The sequence below is a fragment of the Telopea speciosissima genome, chromosome 9, assembly GCF_018873765.1.
Source record: "Telopea speciosissima isolate NSW1024214 ecotype Mountain lineage chromosome 9, Tspe_v1, whole genome shotgun sequence".
Lineage (NCBI taxonomy): Eukaryota > Viridiplantae > Streptophyta > Magnoliopsida > Proteales > Proteaceae > Telopea > Telopea speciosissima.
This window is the reverse complement of record NC_057924.1, coordinates 17083586-17101014: the sequence shown is the minus strand read 5'-3', so window position 1 is coordinate 17101014 and position 17429 is coordinate 17083586. Positions and strand designations below refer to the sequence as shown.

Here is a 17429-nt window from a genome sequence, read left to right as displayed (position 1 = left end):
TTTTCTCTCTTACCAAAAATAATAATAATAATATAATTTTTTTTCAGGGTCTCATCCATGCTATTCTCAATTGTCAATTTCTCCCAGCCCAATAAAACAAGGGGTGTTTGGATCATGGATCTTGCTACGCTGCCACTCGGTCCTGTGTTAACATTCTTTTTCCCATTTTAAATTAAAAAAAAGAGAGGTTTTTATGCACGATGGCATAAACAGATATATAGAACCCTCCGATAGGGGGGATTGGTCATTTCAACCCCTTGATTGTTCTCATCTCCCATTTTGTGGTTGACTGTATGTGCATGGTGCATGGCCATGCATTATGCACAGTCGTGTAGGAACCTAAACAGAACCGACGTTAGCCATTTCGAGAGAAGATGGGAATGACTGGAGACTGGAGTGTTCCCTCGGTTAACGTCATAGTCTCTGACAACGTCTTTTTTTTGGTGAAAGTCACTTCACAGGACCTCAACTAAAAATGACTTCGATTCTATCCGATACAGAGGAATGATAATGTCTCTATGTAGCAGTATTTGGATGATCTGGATCATGATTTAACATTGATTGTATATTTATCGCAAGAGATTCATTGCTGTCTGTGCTGGCCAATGGGAGTACACATGAAAGCATCGCCCTCGATGGGATTTCTGAGACTGGATCATGTTCTTGTACAAGTACTATCCAAGACCCTAAAGGGCCACTCACATGGAATCCACTCTTCGGATCTTCTATTGCCGAGTTGTCTGACAGGACCACGTTGCCAAGACACAATGAGGCACGCAATGATCGCCTTACCCCCACTCAAGCAGGGGTAAGGCAGTCATTGTGTGCCTCACCGTGTCTTGGCAGCACGGTCCTACTGGGTAACTTGGCAGTAGAGAATCTGGATCCCCTTGAAGGTCCTTGGACTCTGCTTGTACAAGGACATGATCCGTGCATGAAATTTCTACCTTTTCATGGGGATAGCAAAGTATTTTCATGCGATTCTGTATCTAAGTGCAGGAACCATATGAGCCATGTGATTAGGTAGCGTTCTTTTCCCAATTTATATTTATTCAACCATCGAATACTTTCCATCAATACTAGGGCAAAAAATTCTCCATAAAAAAAATCATCAGATAACTTGAACCATTGGCCAAGATTCAGAGATCTAGAAGGCCCACCATTGGAGAAATGAGACTTCTAAGGAGATGGGACCTGGCGCACCAAAACTCTACCTCAACATTGGATGGCAGTGGTCGTTGATTAAATCTGATGAGAGATAGGAGGCTTGCAGGGGTGACCATTTCTCAACAACCAAAATTCCCTATAGACTCAGCTGTTTGAGAGTATTTATTTTTCGTTTGAGAATTTCAATGAAGCTCGGGTGGGATATAAGCCCTCTTAGACTTGGAGAAGTATTTTTGAAGGGCAGAATTCTATTGCAAAAAGGGTTATTGTGGTTGGTTGGTTGCCTTGCCCGAGTGGGGTAAGGCAATCATTGCGTGTAGCATTGTATTTGGGTAGCACAGTCCTACCGGGCAGCTCGGCAATAAAGGATCTGGATCCGTTAGACAGCTATCGACTGTATTCTCTTAGACCTCCTGATTGCTCCTATAGGTGGGTTTCAAATTTTATTGGCTCAAATGAAGCTAAGGAGGCTCTTCATGTCTTTTGAGATGGAGGCTACTCTTAAGATTCCATTTAGCTCTGAGGGGTGTTAGGACCTCCTTTGTTGCCCCCCCCCCCCCCGCCCCAACCCCCATCCAAAGGGCATGTTATCAGTGCAATCAATATAGAGACTTGGTGCTTTACTTTCTTCATCTCAATCTCAATTTGCTACAAGAGTTAGTTCTCTATTCCAAAATAAGTACACAGATATTGTGGAATTCAAAAATTTCTAGAGTTTGGAAGAAGAGAAATGCTAGTCTTCAAAGTCACATTACCTTCTCAGGTCTTAGATCTCTTTGGTGAACCAGAATGTGGAGGATGCTTTGTCCTTAATTCCAGATCATATGCTTTTTTCATGTCATTTCCATCTAGGTTGTGAATTACCCTCATCTGGGATTTTGGGAGTCCTTCTTTCCTGTGGATCTTCTTAAGATTGTATATCAGTTTTTACTCGATGAGGTTAAATAAAATTCCCCCTTCATCGGGTGTTATGCTAAAAAAAAAGAAAAAAGATCCAGGGAGTAGACTCGAAGATTGGAGCGGCCATTATTGGTCCCAAGTCAAAATATTGTTTGAATCAATAGAGTTTGTCCAATCTTGATGTCTCTCAACTAATATGGCCAATTCAATCTCTATCATTAAATCTATGGATAATAATGCTACATGATTATACAACTACTTTGTTAGGACCATAGGCAACCAATAGGGGGTGAATTGGGTATGGAAAATATGATGGAAAATAAAAACTTAACTACTTAATCAATTGATGAATGCAATTATTGCAATGTTCAAATTAAATGATCAAAAGTGATAAAAGAGGGGAAAATAATAATATAGACATAAATTTTTTAGAGCGGTTTGGACTGTTCGGCAACCTATCCTACAGCTACTATCAAGTGAAAATCCTACACTTGAACTTTCCATTATATGATCGATCTATTTACCAATGACATTGATCAAGCCTTCTCACAATTATTTTTGTGGGATCACAATGAACTTGAGTATGTTGGCTCACACTCAAACCTTGATAGTTTTCCAAAATCACTATTAACCTAAGTGTTTTAATTAATATTCAAACCTTATAACAATAGAGATTCCTTAATCTCCATAAACAATACCCTTTGTAAAAATGTTTGCGTGTTTTCGATCAATTACAATGGTTCAATAACCAGATATACAAATGAAACACAAAACCTCTAAAAACATAGGATATGCAATTTAAAGTTCAAGAGTTGCTTCAAATGGCCCACAAATGGACCTTCAATAGAGTAAATTTTAATCCTAAAATATGGCAAAAAGACTAGGTCTAACTGGAAAAAATTGACCCAATAGGTTGGATTGGTACTCAGTCTGGTACCTAGTGACCGTTGCTTAATGGTTAGTTTTCTAGCCATTGATTTGAGCTGGTTGGACACCGATAAGTCGGTACTCAATCCGGAATTAGTCCGGTGGCTGACCCCAGCCCAATTGCTCAGGCTGGTATGGCCTGGCTACAATCTGCCAACTTCGACCAGTTAAAGTGGTCAAATCAGTAGCTCAGAGAGGTTACCTTTGTGTTTCTTGGGCAGCTTCATTCGGTTTAATCAGATGGACCGGTTACTCAGGCTGATAGGCCGGTTATCTTTGGGGTACTAGAGGATTGTAATGCCTTAGGATATATTTGGGATATCAAGCGGCCAACATTGGCTTCCCTTAATGGGTTCCGTGAGATGAAATTCCCTTCTAAGTTAGACTCATTGGAAGGAGATCAGATCTGTGGAAAGCTCAAGATCTTTGACTATCAATACTTTGACATTAGAAATAAAGGTTTTTAAATGAGTTTATTAGTTTTTTTTTTTTTGGGCCCATCATTCAAAGCTGACCAGTTTTTTTTTTTTTAACAAATAATCTCAGAATCATCGCAAAAGATCATTTCTATGACGACCAAGAGGTAAGAGATACGGAAAAGAGATATATTCATTCGCATCGATCATCAATGATTGCATTGCATCACGATTAAATCTTGAATTCTCCCATTAAATGTAGCATCCTATAGTAGACATCGCTCCTTCATTCTCCTCAAAGCTCATCACATGCTCATCTCAAAATTACATCTCATGAATTTTTAACTAACTTACATCTCATTGATTTAAATTAAATAAAGTTTAATAAATACAATCCTGTGAAGACCCTTGAGAAAACCAACCCTCTCCATTTATGGGGTGCCCAAAGGGGATACATTTATTTAAAAGTGGGGAGTAAAAGGGGGAAAGAAAATAAACATGCATCACATACATTCATACATTCCAGCCTATTGCCACCCCAAGCTGCATCACAAAGGTTAGGAACAAAATTGCATTGCAAATTACAATTTCAAATTTCCAATTCATCTACCTGCTAAAATAAGGGTTTCAAGGGCATATTAATCATTACAACACTTCGTAATCATATGCAATTAAAAACTTTAATTCTATATTCAAGAAAGTACAAAAGAATATTATAGGTTTTGAGGGGTATTTTGGTCATTACAACACTTTGTAATCCAATATTTGATTAAACGCTTTAGTATATTTTGATTTCATATACCTATAATTAAGGGCATGTAAACCATTTAGATCACATCTATTGATCCAAAGGGCAAATAGTAAAAAGATAATTTTACAGCATCAAATAATTATTTCGATTCCAATAATCAAATATGGAATTTTTTATTTAATAATAATATAAAATTAAACATAACATAGTTGGACCAATTTTTGGTTGAATTTATTCAAAACCGATTTTATCCATAATAGGATCCATGATCCAAGCCCCACATGCCATATCCATAAGACCATACCGATAACCGAGTTAGGTTTGGTGCAAAACCCATTAAATGATTTTAGCTATTAAAATTTATTCCACATGGATACACTTTGACTAATTGACTTTTCTAATCTAATTAACAAGGAAACATGTTAAGAATAGGAATCCAAATCTTAGTTTTCTATGAGCACTAGATCATCATTAACAAAACTTCAAGTTGGACTTTAGAACTCCATTAATGGAGCTTCAACAATACCATAGAACATGAAAGGAAATAGAAAAATTAAAGGAGAAGATGATGGCGGAGATCATGAAGGCAGCCCACATAAGGGTGTCAATGAGTAACCAGGAACGAATCCGGATCTTGACCGAATAACCTGAACCGATTCGGACTGAATTTAATATGGTTAAATCCTGGATCTGAAAACGTCTTTATAATTCGGTTCACTTCTGATCCGGATCTAACCGAATCCGAACTGAATACCCACCTTAAAAGTAAACTTAAAACCATAATAGTTTATTAGGTTTAGAATTTTAATGGTTTAAAACTCTAAGTTGACGATTAACCCTTGATGCCTTAAAGCCTTAGACTCACTTACTCCTTAGTCCTTATGTCTTACTAAATACGGATTTCTTCACGATCATGACTTCTTCTGTAACTCTTCAATTCTTCATCTCTTTCTCTTTACCGCTTCATTTTCTCGTCTCTAGTAGGGTTGCAACGGCTTCATAGTCGATTCTCCATCTTCAACAGCCTTGCAATTTCAACCTCCATGCAAGTCGGAGTTAATCTTTTGCTAAGCTTCTTTTGTGCTCATGAGTCTTGAATGAACACAATGAAAGCCGAAGGTAGAGCTTGTGGGATCATCCTTCCAGTTCTCCATTTCCTCTCCTCCATTGGTCTTACTGCATTGTTCCAAGGCAAGCAAATGCTGCAACACTGTGTATTGAAGCTATAGAAGTAATGGTCTCTCTCTCTCTCTGTCTCTCTCTCTCCATGAGTTTTTTTTTGGATATGGTAACCGGATGTATTAACTAGATAAGAACCGAATTGTAACCAGATCCGAACCGAAACGACTAGGATCGGTTAGAATATTCAATTCTAGAACCGATCCAGGACTTGGTCTAGATTTGGATCCCACTACCACTGCTTGGAACCAGACTGAATACCTGATTCCATACCGAATTGACACCCTTAGCCCCACACAAGGTGAGACCACCACCACCCCAACCGAGCACCCCTAGGGCGCTCTCGCCTAGGGTGGGCAGCAACCCCATGGCTGATTCCCTTCCCTCTTCTATCCTCTCTCCTTTCCTCTTTCTCCTTCTTAGTTTCAGCAATTTTTTTTTTAAATGGACATGGCCGCTGCTTGCCTATGCAGGCATAAGCCTGCCTCTCGCGGGCGGCCTGCTGGCTCATGGGCTACAAGCTACCACCTACTATATGTGCACACGGATAGTAGCCTACTACCAGTGACAATAGGTTGCTACTCGCAACCGCTAGCCACAGGGCAGCAACCTCGACCCCCTCTCTCTCCCTCTTCTTCGATGCCACTCTCTCCCTTTCCTTTTCTCTGCGTTCAACAGCCCCACTATGGGATTGCCAACCATGATTCAAAATAAAAAAATAGATGGGAGAAAAAAATAAGATAAACCCTAACAAAAACAGATTTTAATGGTATGATCAACATGATAATAAACTATATGTTCATCGATGAACACATGCTCTGATACCACTTGAAAGGCATTGTGGAAGTATTTCGATTCAAGTATCTCATACAAATATCATAGACCCAGGAACTCGATGAACACATGCATAAAAAAATCCTGTTAGAGTTTGATCGTTATCTAGAATGCAGAAGGGACACGTTCCTTCAAAGGAATGTAGCACGAGGTTGTGAACTCCGTTGAGATGGCGCTACCTTCAATGCTCTAAACCCTAGCTTGAGGAAGAAGAAGAGCCTTTTTCTTTCATCAAATCTCACTCTTAATTGTGATGGGCAAATTAGGGTTTGAGCCTTAGCCATTCTGTTATAGAAAATCTTAGTTAGAAGATTCCAATCTAACAGACATGTTTGCGCCAAGTGGTATGATCCTAAAGGGTGACTTTCTAAGTCATATTAATTACACCAAAGGACATCTATATAAACGGTGTAACCTGAAAACCTAAATGGTAGAAAAGTTCTATTGCACTTTATCCTGTAATTACAAAACCCACGATGGATCATCCATGCATAATCCATCATCCACAAAACCGTGTATGTCAAGAACAATTAACTAGGTAAAAACTAGCTCGTCTAACAAATTCGACACATTTACAGATGAAAGTTGAAGAGGAAACATAGGACTACCTATCATTCATCGTCATTTTCAAGATCAAATCATATGTTGAAGAAGAAAAACATAAGTGACAAAATCATTAACATCACATCATGTTTGAACCACTAACTAAGAACACGTACCAAGCAAACCCCCTTCGCTTCCAAAACCCAACCTCCTCAAACTCAACAAAAAAAAAAAAAAAAACCAACAGAAACAGGCAAGCATCAAGTGCAAATTTTTCCAACCACACTAAACATGCTATAATTAGTAGTAAGGAAAAACCTGATCTTCCTTCATATCATCAGATTTGATTCTCTTACCCGTCTCTCTAGCTCACTCTCTCCCTCTAAGCGAACGGAACTAACTTGGTAGAAAGCAAAATGATCGGCTCAGTGGCTTTAAGGATTTTTATCTCCTTAAGTACTAACACCCTCAGGTTCCTTAAGTCCACCCTCTCGATGCTAATCCAATGGACAAATTTGAAAGGTGAAACATGTTTTCCAAAGCTATCCAACTTTTTACTTCCCATGTATCTCTCTCTCTCTCTCTCTCTCTCTCTCTCTCTCTCCGCTCACCATTCTTCCCCAAACGAAGTTCACTTCCTCTCTCCGGCAAGTCACCTTGGTGGTCTGCAACCTCCTCTCTCCAACGAGTTACCTTGGTGGTCTGCAACCTAAGTGAATGCTGTTACCTAAGGAGTGCCGATCTGAGCCAGCAGAATAGCTCTGAGTCCTAAATTAGACCTCGCGCAATAGATAAATCTCAGAGTAGAGAAAGTGTGAAGTGAATTGGGCCCTTAACCTGTGTTGTGAATGACAATTTATAGGGCTGAGTTAGTATATCGACATAGGAATTTGATCGCCTATAGACCACTGTTTGTGACTCTTGTTCGCATAGGTGGCATCCTCTAGCGCGAAAACCTATTATAGGAAGTCATACAGAATATGTGATCTTAATCGGGCTGGTTAACGGTTGAGTTACTCTTTTAGCTTGAGTTATCTCTTTCGGTCGAGGTGGCTTTCAACTCATCGCCAAATGCTGACCTAGATGATTCAGGACTGTTGACTGTATCTTAGCAAATCGGTTTGGTGGGACATGTTGGCTGATCAATGAGCCAAGCTTATCCATTTGTCTTTGTTTGTTGATTGTTTGTGAACTAATTGTTTGAACCTCAATTAATTAGGTCGGTTCGGTCTTCTAGTGGACAGATGGCAGAGTATGATTGGCTAGTACTAATTTGTTTAATCAAATGCCCCCACTCATTCGGGTCGATAATGATCTGAGTGAGTAGAAGTTTTTGCATATGATGATGTGATTTCCGATGCATGTGTATTAAATGTGTTGCATTGTATGTCCTCGGAAAGAGCGACGCGTGACTTTTGCTTTTGGTGGGAAGTTGTCATCATCTGCGACGTGTTGGCGTACCATTATTATGCGGGTAATCGAAACGTCTTTCAATCGTATCCGTCCATTATGCTGGATCTTGACTGTTGATTTTTCTTTTCTTTCCGTTATAACTAGAAGACCCCTAACCTTCAATTTTATCACTCGTCGTTGGTTTTTGAGTTTAGAGATCGCACAACTTAAGGAAGCTAACTATTTCGGAGATCAGTCAATCGTGTTTCAATCAAAGTTTTTGATTAGTTCGATAAAAATAAGTACCCCCTCATAGTCTATAGCAGTAGTGAATATCAATTACCCAATCTAGGTGGTTCTTTTCCTGGTATGAGCAGTGGTACTAACCCTAATCCGCTAAGTAGTCTTCACCTCAAGGATGTCCTTAGCGAAGCCTCGGGAGAAGTTTTAATGGAAAGTATAGGGTAACCCCTAATTTAAGAAAAGTCTTACCCGAACTTGGGAAGGCAATAGGATCAGATTGGGAGATCATTAATTCTTCTGCGGCTCGTCCTGACTTGGGAGGACGGGTCCAGACTGCCGGTCCAGCCATTGAGCGAATGAGGCCAATGTCGATACCAAGGAAAACCAGGGTTCTGCTGACCATGAGAATCAGGTCTTGGCCGATCACGAAGATTAGGACATGACCGAACACGATGGTGAGGAAACTGAGTCAGATGCAGAAAATGAGTATCTAGAAGATGCTGATTCTGTATCTAGTACCTTAGTTGAGTCAGATCTGGTTCAATTAAGGAAAAAGTTCAAGATTCTAGATCAAGTCGCTCTCAAGGTACCGTCCGAAGATTAGAAGGTGTGCCACACACAAAAACCTTGGGTTAGTCTCTAGGAGGTAGCTTTTTATAATGGACTTAGGCTTCCTGCCGTGGACTAGGTTAAAGAGATCTCCAATCACTGGCTCCTAGCTCCATGCCAACTAGTGCCGAACTCTTGAAGGATTGTGTTCGAATTTTATATCTTTTTTAGGAGGCTTCAGTACAAGCCAACCCTTGCGTTATTTTCTTATTATTTTATGTTGAAGAAGTGCAACATGGAAGGGTGGTACTATTTCATCCGAAGTAATTTAGGTAAAAATCGGAAAGGGCATTCATTTTTTACATAAATGTACAGCTTAGTCAAGAAGTGGAAAGATCAGTTCGTCTTCGCCGACATTCCCGGATTGCCCCTTAGATCAAAATGGTTGGAGATCCGTATTAAAGTATGTAAACCGATCTCTCCCTTTAAGCAAAGATGAAGAGAAGTCAATTGCTCTGGCCTCTAAGGCAAAGTAGTTAGATGTCAGAAATTTGAACTTTGAAGAGTTTCTCTGTCGATGGAATATGGGTGAGTTAAGTTGACTCGACTCAGTACTTCTTATTTTACTATTGGGCATCCTAATTTTTGGGTTTTGCTCATGTTTTTGCAGTGACTTACTAGTTGAACAAGGAAAATCTTGCCCGAGCTGCTCTGGAGAAGAAGAAGAAGAAGGCCGAAGAGAAAAACAAGATTCGCAACCTGAACAAAGGCGCCGTGAATGCGACGGGTTAGAGGGAGAAAGGTAAAGTGGGCGACTCGGTCCCTTCCAAGATTCATAGGGGTGGTCTGAGTGTGCCCCTTAATGCCATTGTCATTACTATCAAGGACAAGGATGATCGGGTAGGCAAGTATAGTCAAGATGGCAAAGATAAAAAAAAAATAGAAACGCGAAGATGTTGTCCTGCCCCCAGCCAAGCGATCTAAGCAAGGTAAAGATGTGGTTTCTCCCCAGGATAAAGGCAAAAATTTTGCTGAGGTTAAACCCGATCTGAAGAAGAAAAAAGATGGTCCATGATATGCTCCCCGGTGGAATCTCCAACTTGGGGACTCAGTGATGGAAGATGTCACTGTAGCTAGGGAATGGATCCTCCAGAGTCGACTCCCATGTGACCAAGAAGAGTTGAAAGATCTCGCTGACAGGGCCTTTACTTTTGAGTACTACAAGTACATGACTAGGGTTTCAACATTTAAGGTGTGTTGTGCTCTGCTTGCAGGGCTTCACTTGTGCTACCGAGGCCAGTTTTCGTCTGGAGCGGGTTTGTCAGAAACTATAGGAGACTAGCCTCAATCTGAATACGACTCTAGGGCAAAAGAAAGAACTTGAATTGAAAAGAAGGATGAGGATTCGCAAGCCACAATTTTAGATTTGCAGAACAAGCTCGCCACTTTATCCGAACAGACCTTGAAAATCACCAAAGAAAGGGACTGGTTTTACAGCGAAAATAAAGATATGGAATAGTGGTTGGCTAACGCATGAAGAGAAGTGGAAGAGATCATACTCTACCATCTGTCCACTAGAAGACCGAACCGACCTAATTAACCTAGGTTCGAACAATCAGTTCACAAACAATCGACCAACAAAGACGAATGGATAAGCTTGGTTCATAGATCGGACAGTATGTCCCATCGAACTGATCTGCTCAGATACAGTCAGCAAGCCCGAATCATCCAGGTCAGCACCTAGCGATGAGTCGAAAGCCACCTCGACTGAAAGAGATAACTCAAGCTAAAAGAGTAACTCAACCCTTAATCAGCCCAGTTAAGGTAACATATTCTGCATGACTTCCTATAATAGGTTTCCACGCTGGAGGATTTCACCTATGCGAACAAGAGTCACAAACAGTGGTCTATAGGTGATCAAAGTCCTATGCCGATCTACTAACTCAGCCTTATAAATTGCCATTCGCAACAGAGGTAAAGGGGCCAATTCACTTCACACTTTCTCTATTTTGAGATTGATCTGTTGCGCGGGGTCTAATTTAGGCATCGGAACTATTCCGTCGGCTTAGACCAGCACTCCTTAAGCCTCTTATGCTCTTCTATGCAAGACAGCTCGGATCCAGGGAGAACTCGGACAGATCTTATTATAACACTTTGGTATCGAGGGTGAGGAGGGGGCTCTAATGGCAATATCTCATATTTATTCAGCTAATTTAAAGCTAATATCAAATGTATAACAATAGACATGGTCAAAATGAACCCACCTCACCATCTGACAACAATTTGTAGCTTTTGTTCTCATTTTCCGTCCTTTTCTTCATTCTTGAAAGACAATAAACCAAGAAAGAAACCAAAAGAAATACAATAATAAAAGCTGACTAGCCTTCATCATAATTTCTAAACTTCAAAAAAAGGCAGTCCACAAATCAACGAAAAAATAAAAAAGGGGTAGTCAAGTCCAAACAATAAAAACAAAATCTCAGAAATCTCAATACAAGTTGTGGTTGAGATCCAATCTCTCCACACTCCTACTCTGCAAAAACCAAACCAGCCAACATAAAACTCTATACTGTCTCCCTTTTCTTTCGTCAGTCATCTCCCTTCAATGACCCACCGTTAACCCTCCATTAATAATCAGATTTCTATTGCACTTCCATGCAATATCATGTCGTCTCACTTCACTATTCATGTCTGCTAGACTTTGTTTCTCCTTGAAACAGTGAATCATATTTGCTGTCTACGTTTCAATTTCTTTTGTTTAGTAATTGGAATGCTTGAAGTGTCAACTTTAAGAAGTTCCAATGACGAAAGGAAGGGAGAGATGGAGAGTTTCCAACTCGAAATGGACGACTTCTCAGATATTTTCACTGATGGAAATTTATTGGAAGGAATTGATTTCGAAGATCTTTTTGTTGGTATTGAAGATGGAGATGTATTGCCCGATTTGGAAACGGACCCAGAAATCCTTGCCGAATTTTCTGTCAGTGGTGGAGAAGAATCATCGGAAGTGAATGCTTCGGTTTCAGTTGGAAAAGTAGAGGAGAACGAGAGAAGAGAAGAAGAAGAAGAAGAAGACAAAGAAATTGGGAGTAAGAAAAAAGATGAATCAGTTGTTGTGAATCCATCTGGAAACGAAGATGAGAAAAGAAGACGTAAATCGATGAACCAATCTAAAAGTTCACAAGGGAAGCGGAAAGTGAAGGTAATTAAATTGTTGATGGATCTATACTAACATGAGCAGGTGGGCAGGTTTACTTTCATGGGAAGGAGAGAAATCACGAGTGTAATAAGGCAGATCTGAAAATTTTGAAAAGTTGAAAAAAAAAAGTTTGTTTTATCGAACTGTGTGTAGGTCCTGTAGGATATTGTTTGGGATATGCAAAGGAGAAAGCACCTGTGTGCTTTTGTTTTTTAATTTTTTTTTTTTTTATAGTCACTGTTTTTGCTGTTGATGGATGCCGAAGGTGATAGTATTACATTTATCGTCTAAGAATGTCTCGTTGTTAATTTTATTTTTTTATTTTTTATTTAAATATATTTTACTGATCTTTAACGGGGGAAAAAATGTAGATTGATTGGACTCCAGAGCTGCACAGGAGGTTTGTTCAAGCAGTGGAGCAGCTAGGGGTGGATAAGGCAGTCCCTTCAAGGATTTTAGAGCTTATGGGTGTCGATTGTCTTACTCGACACAACATTGCTAGTCACCTTCAAGTACATATCTTATCTTTTTCTGTTGTTTTTTATTTTAGGGTTTTTCTTCTTTTCCATCCCTCTTCTTTTCAAGATGAGCTAGGTTTTATTTGATTTGAATATGAGATTTTTTTTTGTGGGTTTTGTGTAGAAATATCGATCACATAGGAAACATTTACTAGCTAGGGAAGCAGAAGCGGCAAGTTGGAGCCATAGAAGGCAAATTCATGGAGGAGCTGGAGGAGGAGGAGGAGGAGGAAGCAAAAGAGAGATAAGAAGCCCATGGCTTGCACCACCCACCATGGGTTTTCCTCCTCTTACTCCCTTGCAGCCCTTCAGGCCCTTGCATGTGTGGGGACATCCAACCGTTGATCAGTCTGTAATGCGCATGTGGCCTAAACATCTTGTTCATTCACCTACTTCTCCATGGGCAACACCACCACCTCCTCCTCCACCTGACCCTTCTTACTGGCAGCAACTTCACCAGCTTGTAATCTCTCTCTCTCTCTTTCTCTCTCTCTCTCCCTCTCTCTCAAAAGACGCACAAACTCAAGCCAGCTTTACCTCTTTGTCTCTTTTAGGTTAAAGGTCCAAATGGTCTTACACCAGGGACTCCTTGCTTTCCACAGCCACGGCCAACAACGGTAACTACTTCCTTACTCTTTTGGAGTTTTCATGTGTATTATGCACCTAGGTATTGGATGCATTTGTAAATTTAATCTTTTAGATTGGCGTCTCCAGAAAGATCTCTACTTGGTGGTGTTTACTATGCCCTCTCACAGGGCACCATGAGATGAGTCTTTGCCCCATGGGATAGATTCCCAAGCATGTTCACCCATTGGCCTAGACACTTGTGTAGAGACCATGCGATCAAGTAGAGATCTCTTGCCCGCATATATAATAGGAACTTGATTATTTTGCTATTACGAATGAATGTAGAGGTTTTCTACAACACCAATTCGGGGCATTCCACCTCCAGCCATGTACAAGGTAGACCAAGCTGGTATGGGTGTCTCAAATGGGCAGTCAGGCTCCCTCCCTCCCTTTGATTTTCATCCGGTAAGAAACCCTTATTATTTTAAGATGTTAATTACTTATATTCTAAATTGGGTTTTGCCTTAATTATTTTACTGTATAGCCTTCTATTAGAACTATATAAATCAATAACACCAACATCCCTTGAAACCCAGATGCTTGCAAGTTCAATTATCCTATATAGTCATGTTGCTTGATAGATTGAGAATTCCTTAATGCTGAGATCTAAAAAGTATTATATAATTTGGTTGGGTAGAAGAAATAATAGCATTTAGGGATTATGGCTTGATTTGGTATGATTTCTATTTCAATTTTGGATTGATTTCTTGAAATAGTCAATAGATAGATTTTTGGTCAAAAAATTGAAATTGTTTTGTTGTATCAATATGAAATATTTCACGAATAAAAAAATCCATTTGATAGTTCAAATTCGAAGAATAGATTCTCTATATTTCTTTGGGAAGATGGTGGTGGTGGCGGCGGGATAGTGGTGGTGATGGCAGGGTAGTGGTGACGTGGAAGTAGTGGGGGTGGGGGTGGGGGTGGTGGCGATGGCAATGGTGGTGGTGGCGGTGGTAGCGGTGGCAATGCCAGTGGTGGCGGTGGTGGTGATGGCAGGGTGGTGGTGGTAGTGGGGTAGTGGGGTAGTGGTGGTGGTGGTGGTAATAGGATAGTAGTGGTGGTGGTGGCGGTGGCAATGGTGGGAGTGGGGTGGTGATGGTGAGACCATTAGGAGAAGAAGAGTGGTATTTTATTTTTAACATGAAATTACTACTTTGTCCATGAAATTAACCATGTGTTCATTCTAGAGCAAGAGTGCTAATTCAAATGAAATAGAAATTCTAAAACAGCTCCTCAGCTATTTCAGAATCTCTATTTCACTTGATTTCTATTTCACTGAAATAAGGTGCAAAAATCAAACCAAACAATTTCAGAAATAGAAATGACCCCCTGAAATTGAAATAGAAATCATACCAAATCAGGCCTATGTCTCTTAAACTATTTATGCTTTGTAAGTATTCCTTATGTAGTTGTTAGAGATGTTAGATTCTTAGAAAATGCCACCAATTCCTCCCTTTCTCTCTTTACTAACCAATAAAAAAATGTAATTAATTGAGAACTTGTGGAGAAGCCACATAAGCCATCAAATTATTCATAATTGAATATTTTATATAATATGGATTTTATACTATTAAACATGATTTTATTAAATATTTTCTTGGATAATTTTATTGAGTAATTAGTAGAAGCTTCGAAAAGGAAAGATAATAGTGTTTTTAATTCTTTGTTCTATTTAAGTTGATGGCAAAATGATAATGTTTCATTTACAGGAAAAATTAAATAAATTAAAGCATTAAGCTAGGTATATAATCAGATAAAATTCAAAGGGAATAGACCAACAAGTGTATCCAAATCTTTTTTTTTTTTTGGGTCAGGAACAGGCCTTTCGGTCAAATGATTTTATTGAAACATTGCAAAGAAGTTCCTACCTTTAAGAAGGGTAGGATTGGATACAAAGCGGGTGGGTTAGACCACCAAATAGAAGAAAAGTGAAGCCGGATCCTGATTTAGAGATCTCGGAACAAAAAAGAACTGAACAAAACTAAGAATAGACCAACAAGTGAATCCAAATCTGTTATGTACATAATATTCGAATTCAAATTGGTACTTGATACACATTTCTACTAATAACTAATTCAAAATTCAAATATGTTAAGGATTCGGATATTTGAATCCGGAAACAATTATATAAATCCTTACAATATTAAAGGAATTTATAATGATTTCATAAAATTATCATATAGTTATCTATAATTCTAAATAGGAAATATGCTAAACATATTATTTATACTTTTATAAGACAATTAGATTTGGTATATCAATTTCTTTTCTTATTTTATTATAATATTACCCACATGTCTTTAAACATAGTTGAATGGTGAAATTGGATAATTTATCGGCCCAAATTATTTAAGAAGAGGCTCAATTGATCGAGTTGTGTCCTATCCAAATACAAAAATATTTGACTTTGTAGCTCAATTCAGTAACCATTTTTGAATATTTTCTTTCATGAATTTTGAGGGGCTATTACAGCTTAACTTTGAAATGTTAATATTATCCTCCATAACATTTTGTCATTGGACAGATGCTTGCCTCTAAGCATTAATATGTATAGAATAATTCCTAGCAAAATTTCACATTAAGTTGATTAGGATTTGTCATAATCTATTCTCCATATTTTTGAATTAGTATATACCTAAGCTTTATGACACTTTTCAACTCATGTTTCTAGAGTGTATATATATATATATATAATTTGGGAGAGGGTTGGACATGCCATCAGCTTTCAGTAAGTTAGTGGCATATACGAATCACAAGGTTAGACACAAAAAAAATAAAAATAGGGTCTTTTCCAAAAGAGAAAGAGAGAGAATGATATATGTTGGGCAACCTACTGGCGTGCCTAACCTTTTCCCATATAATTATAATTATTTTTTTTTTGTGATAAGGCCATATAGTTTTCATAAATGGAAAAATATTGAATGCATATCTTCTCTGATCTATCTTGTGGGTGTCACTTACTATAATATTTAAAGTTTATTATGTACCAATGTAACCTGTTGTTTTCAAGGGGGTAATAATTTATACCGATAGATACCAAACTTTCTTTGTCATTTTGTTTAGGGAGACTCTAAATTGAAGTACTATTTATTTCATTTTGTCTTTTAGATTGATAGAGGTTTAAACACCTCTAGCAAGCTGAGGTGGGTGTGGTCCTTTCACCAATCCTCTCAGTAAGCTAGATTCTAGGATAGGCTCAGGTGTATGGTTGTTTTGGGCATTGTCCATGTATGCTTTTCGCGGATTCTTCTTTTAGCTTTAATCCTCTGTAGGGATTGGTCGCTGATTTTATTCTGGAATTCTCTTCATATTTTTTTAACTTTTTCTCCATTTTTTTCTTTTTTGAGAGAAAATGAGAAAGATTTTTTATCTTGGTTGAAATACATCAAATATTCTTCTCTATTAATTACGACCCGTCAACTTTCATAGCTTGTACTTGGTTCGTGTCTTGGGTTGAGCTCCTCTCCAAGAAGCCCAGTGCCCAAGGAGTGGTCGGGGGCATCTAGCCATTGGGCTGTGTCGCATGCATCCCAATGGCTGATTGGATGTACTCCGAGATGTGTGTGGCACAGCCTAGCTCTTGGATGCCCCCTGGACACTCCCTGGGCGCTGGGCTCTCTGGAGAGGAGCCGGATCCTCTTGTCTTGCTTGGTTGTTTCTCCTTGATTTACTCTAGAAGCATCTTAGGTATTGAAATTGTTTACATTGTGATGTTGATCGACAGTCAAAAGAGAGCATAGATGCAGCTGTTGGAGATGTTTTATCCAAACCATGGTTGCCACTTCCTCTTGGGCTAAAGCCTCCATCAGTTGAAAGTGTGGTTATAGAACTCCAACATCAGGGAATCTCCAAAATACCACCCACTTGTGCTTGATCCATTCTCATTGAGAAGGTTTTGATGGTGATTTTAGCTCCAAACCAGAATTCGACGACATGTCTAATTTCATGTAATTAATGTAACCATCTGATCAGGGTAACCTTTTGGTTTTTTCATTCTCTCTTTGTTTTTCACCAAGTGGTCATGGATTCAAGTCAGAAAACAGCTTCTCCGAAAAGAGGGTAATAAGGCTACGTACATTATGGCCCTCACATACCCCACATTGGTGGAAATCTCGTGCATTGGGTACACCTTTTTTTTTTTTTTGTACTCTTTCCTTGTTCTTGTCTTCATTGTAAGAGAA

General features: G+C 39.0%; 1 protein-coding gene across 2 annotated transcripts; it reads left to right on the top strand.

The window, feature by feature from the left end:
* The first annotated feature begins 11486 nt into the window (after nt 1–11486).
* LOC122641013 (probable transcription factor GLK1) lies at nt 11487–17240 on the top strand. 2 transcript variants are annotated; one of them, XM_043834327.1, is made up of 6 exons: nt 11487–12103; nt 12472–12612; nt 12743–13081; nt 13173–13235; nt 13531–13687; nt 13723–13838. In XM_043834327.1, the coding sequence occupies exons 1-6, from the start codon at nt 11672–11674 to the stop codon at nt 13821–13823; spliced, it is 1233 nt and encodes a 410-aa protein (XP_043690262.1). In that variant the 5' UTR covers nt 11487–11671; the 3' UTR covers nt 13824–13838. The 2 variants fall into 2 exon arrangements, with proteins under 2 accessions (XP_043690262.1, XP_043690261.1); XM_043834326.1 differs by lacking the exon at nt 13723–13838 and adding an exon at nt 16973–17240 and having other exon boundaries at nt 11491–12103; nt 13531–13650.
* The last annotated feature ends 189 nt before the right edge of the window (nt 17241–17429 follow it).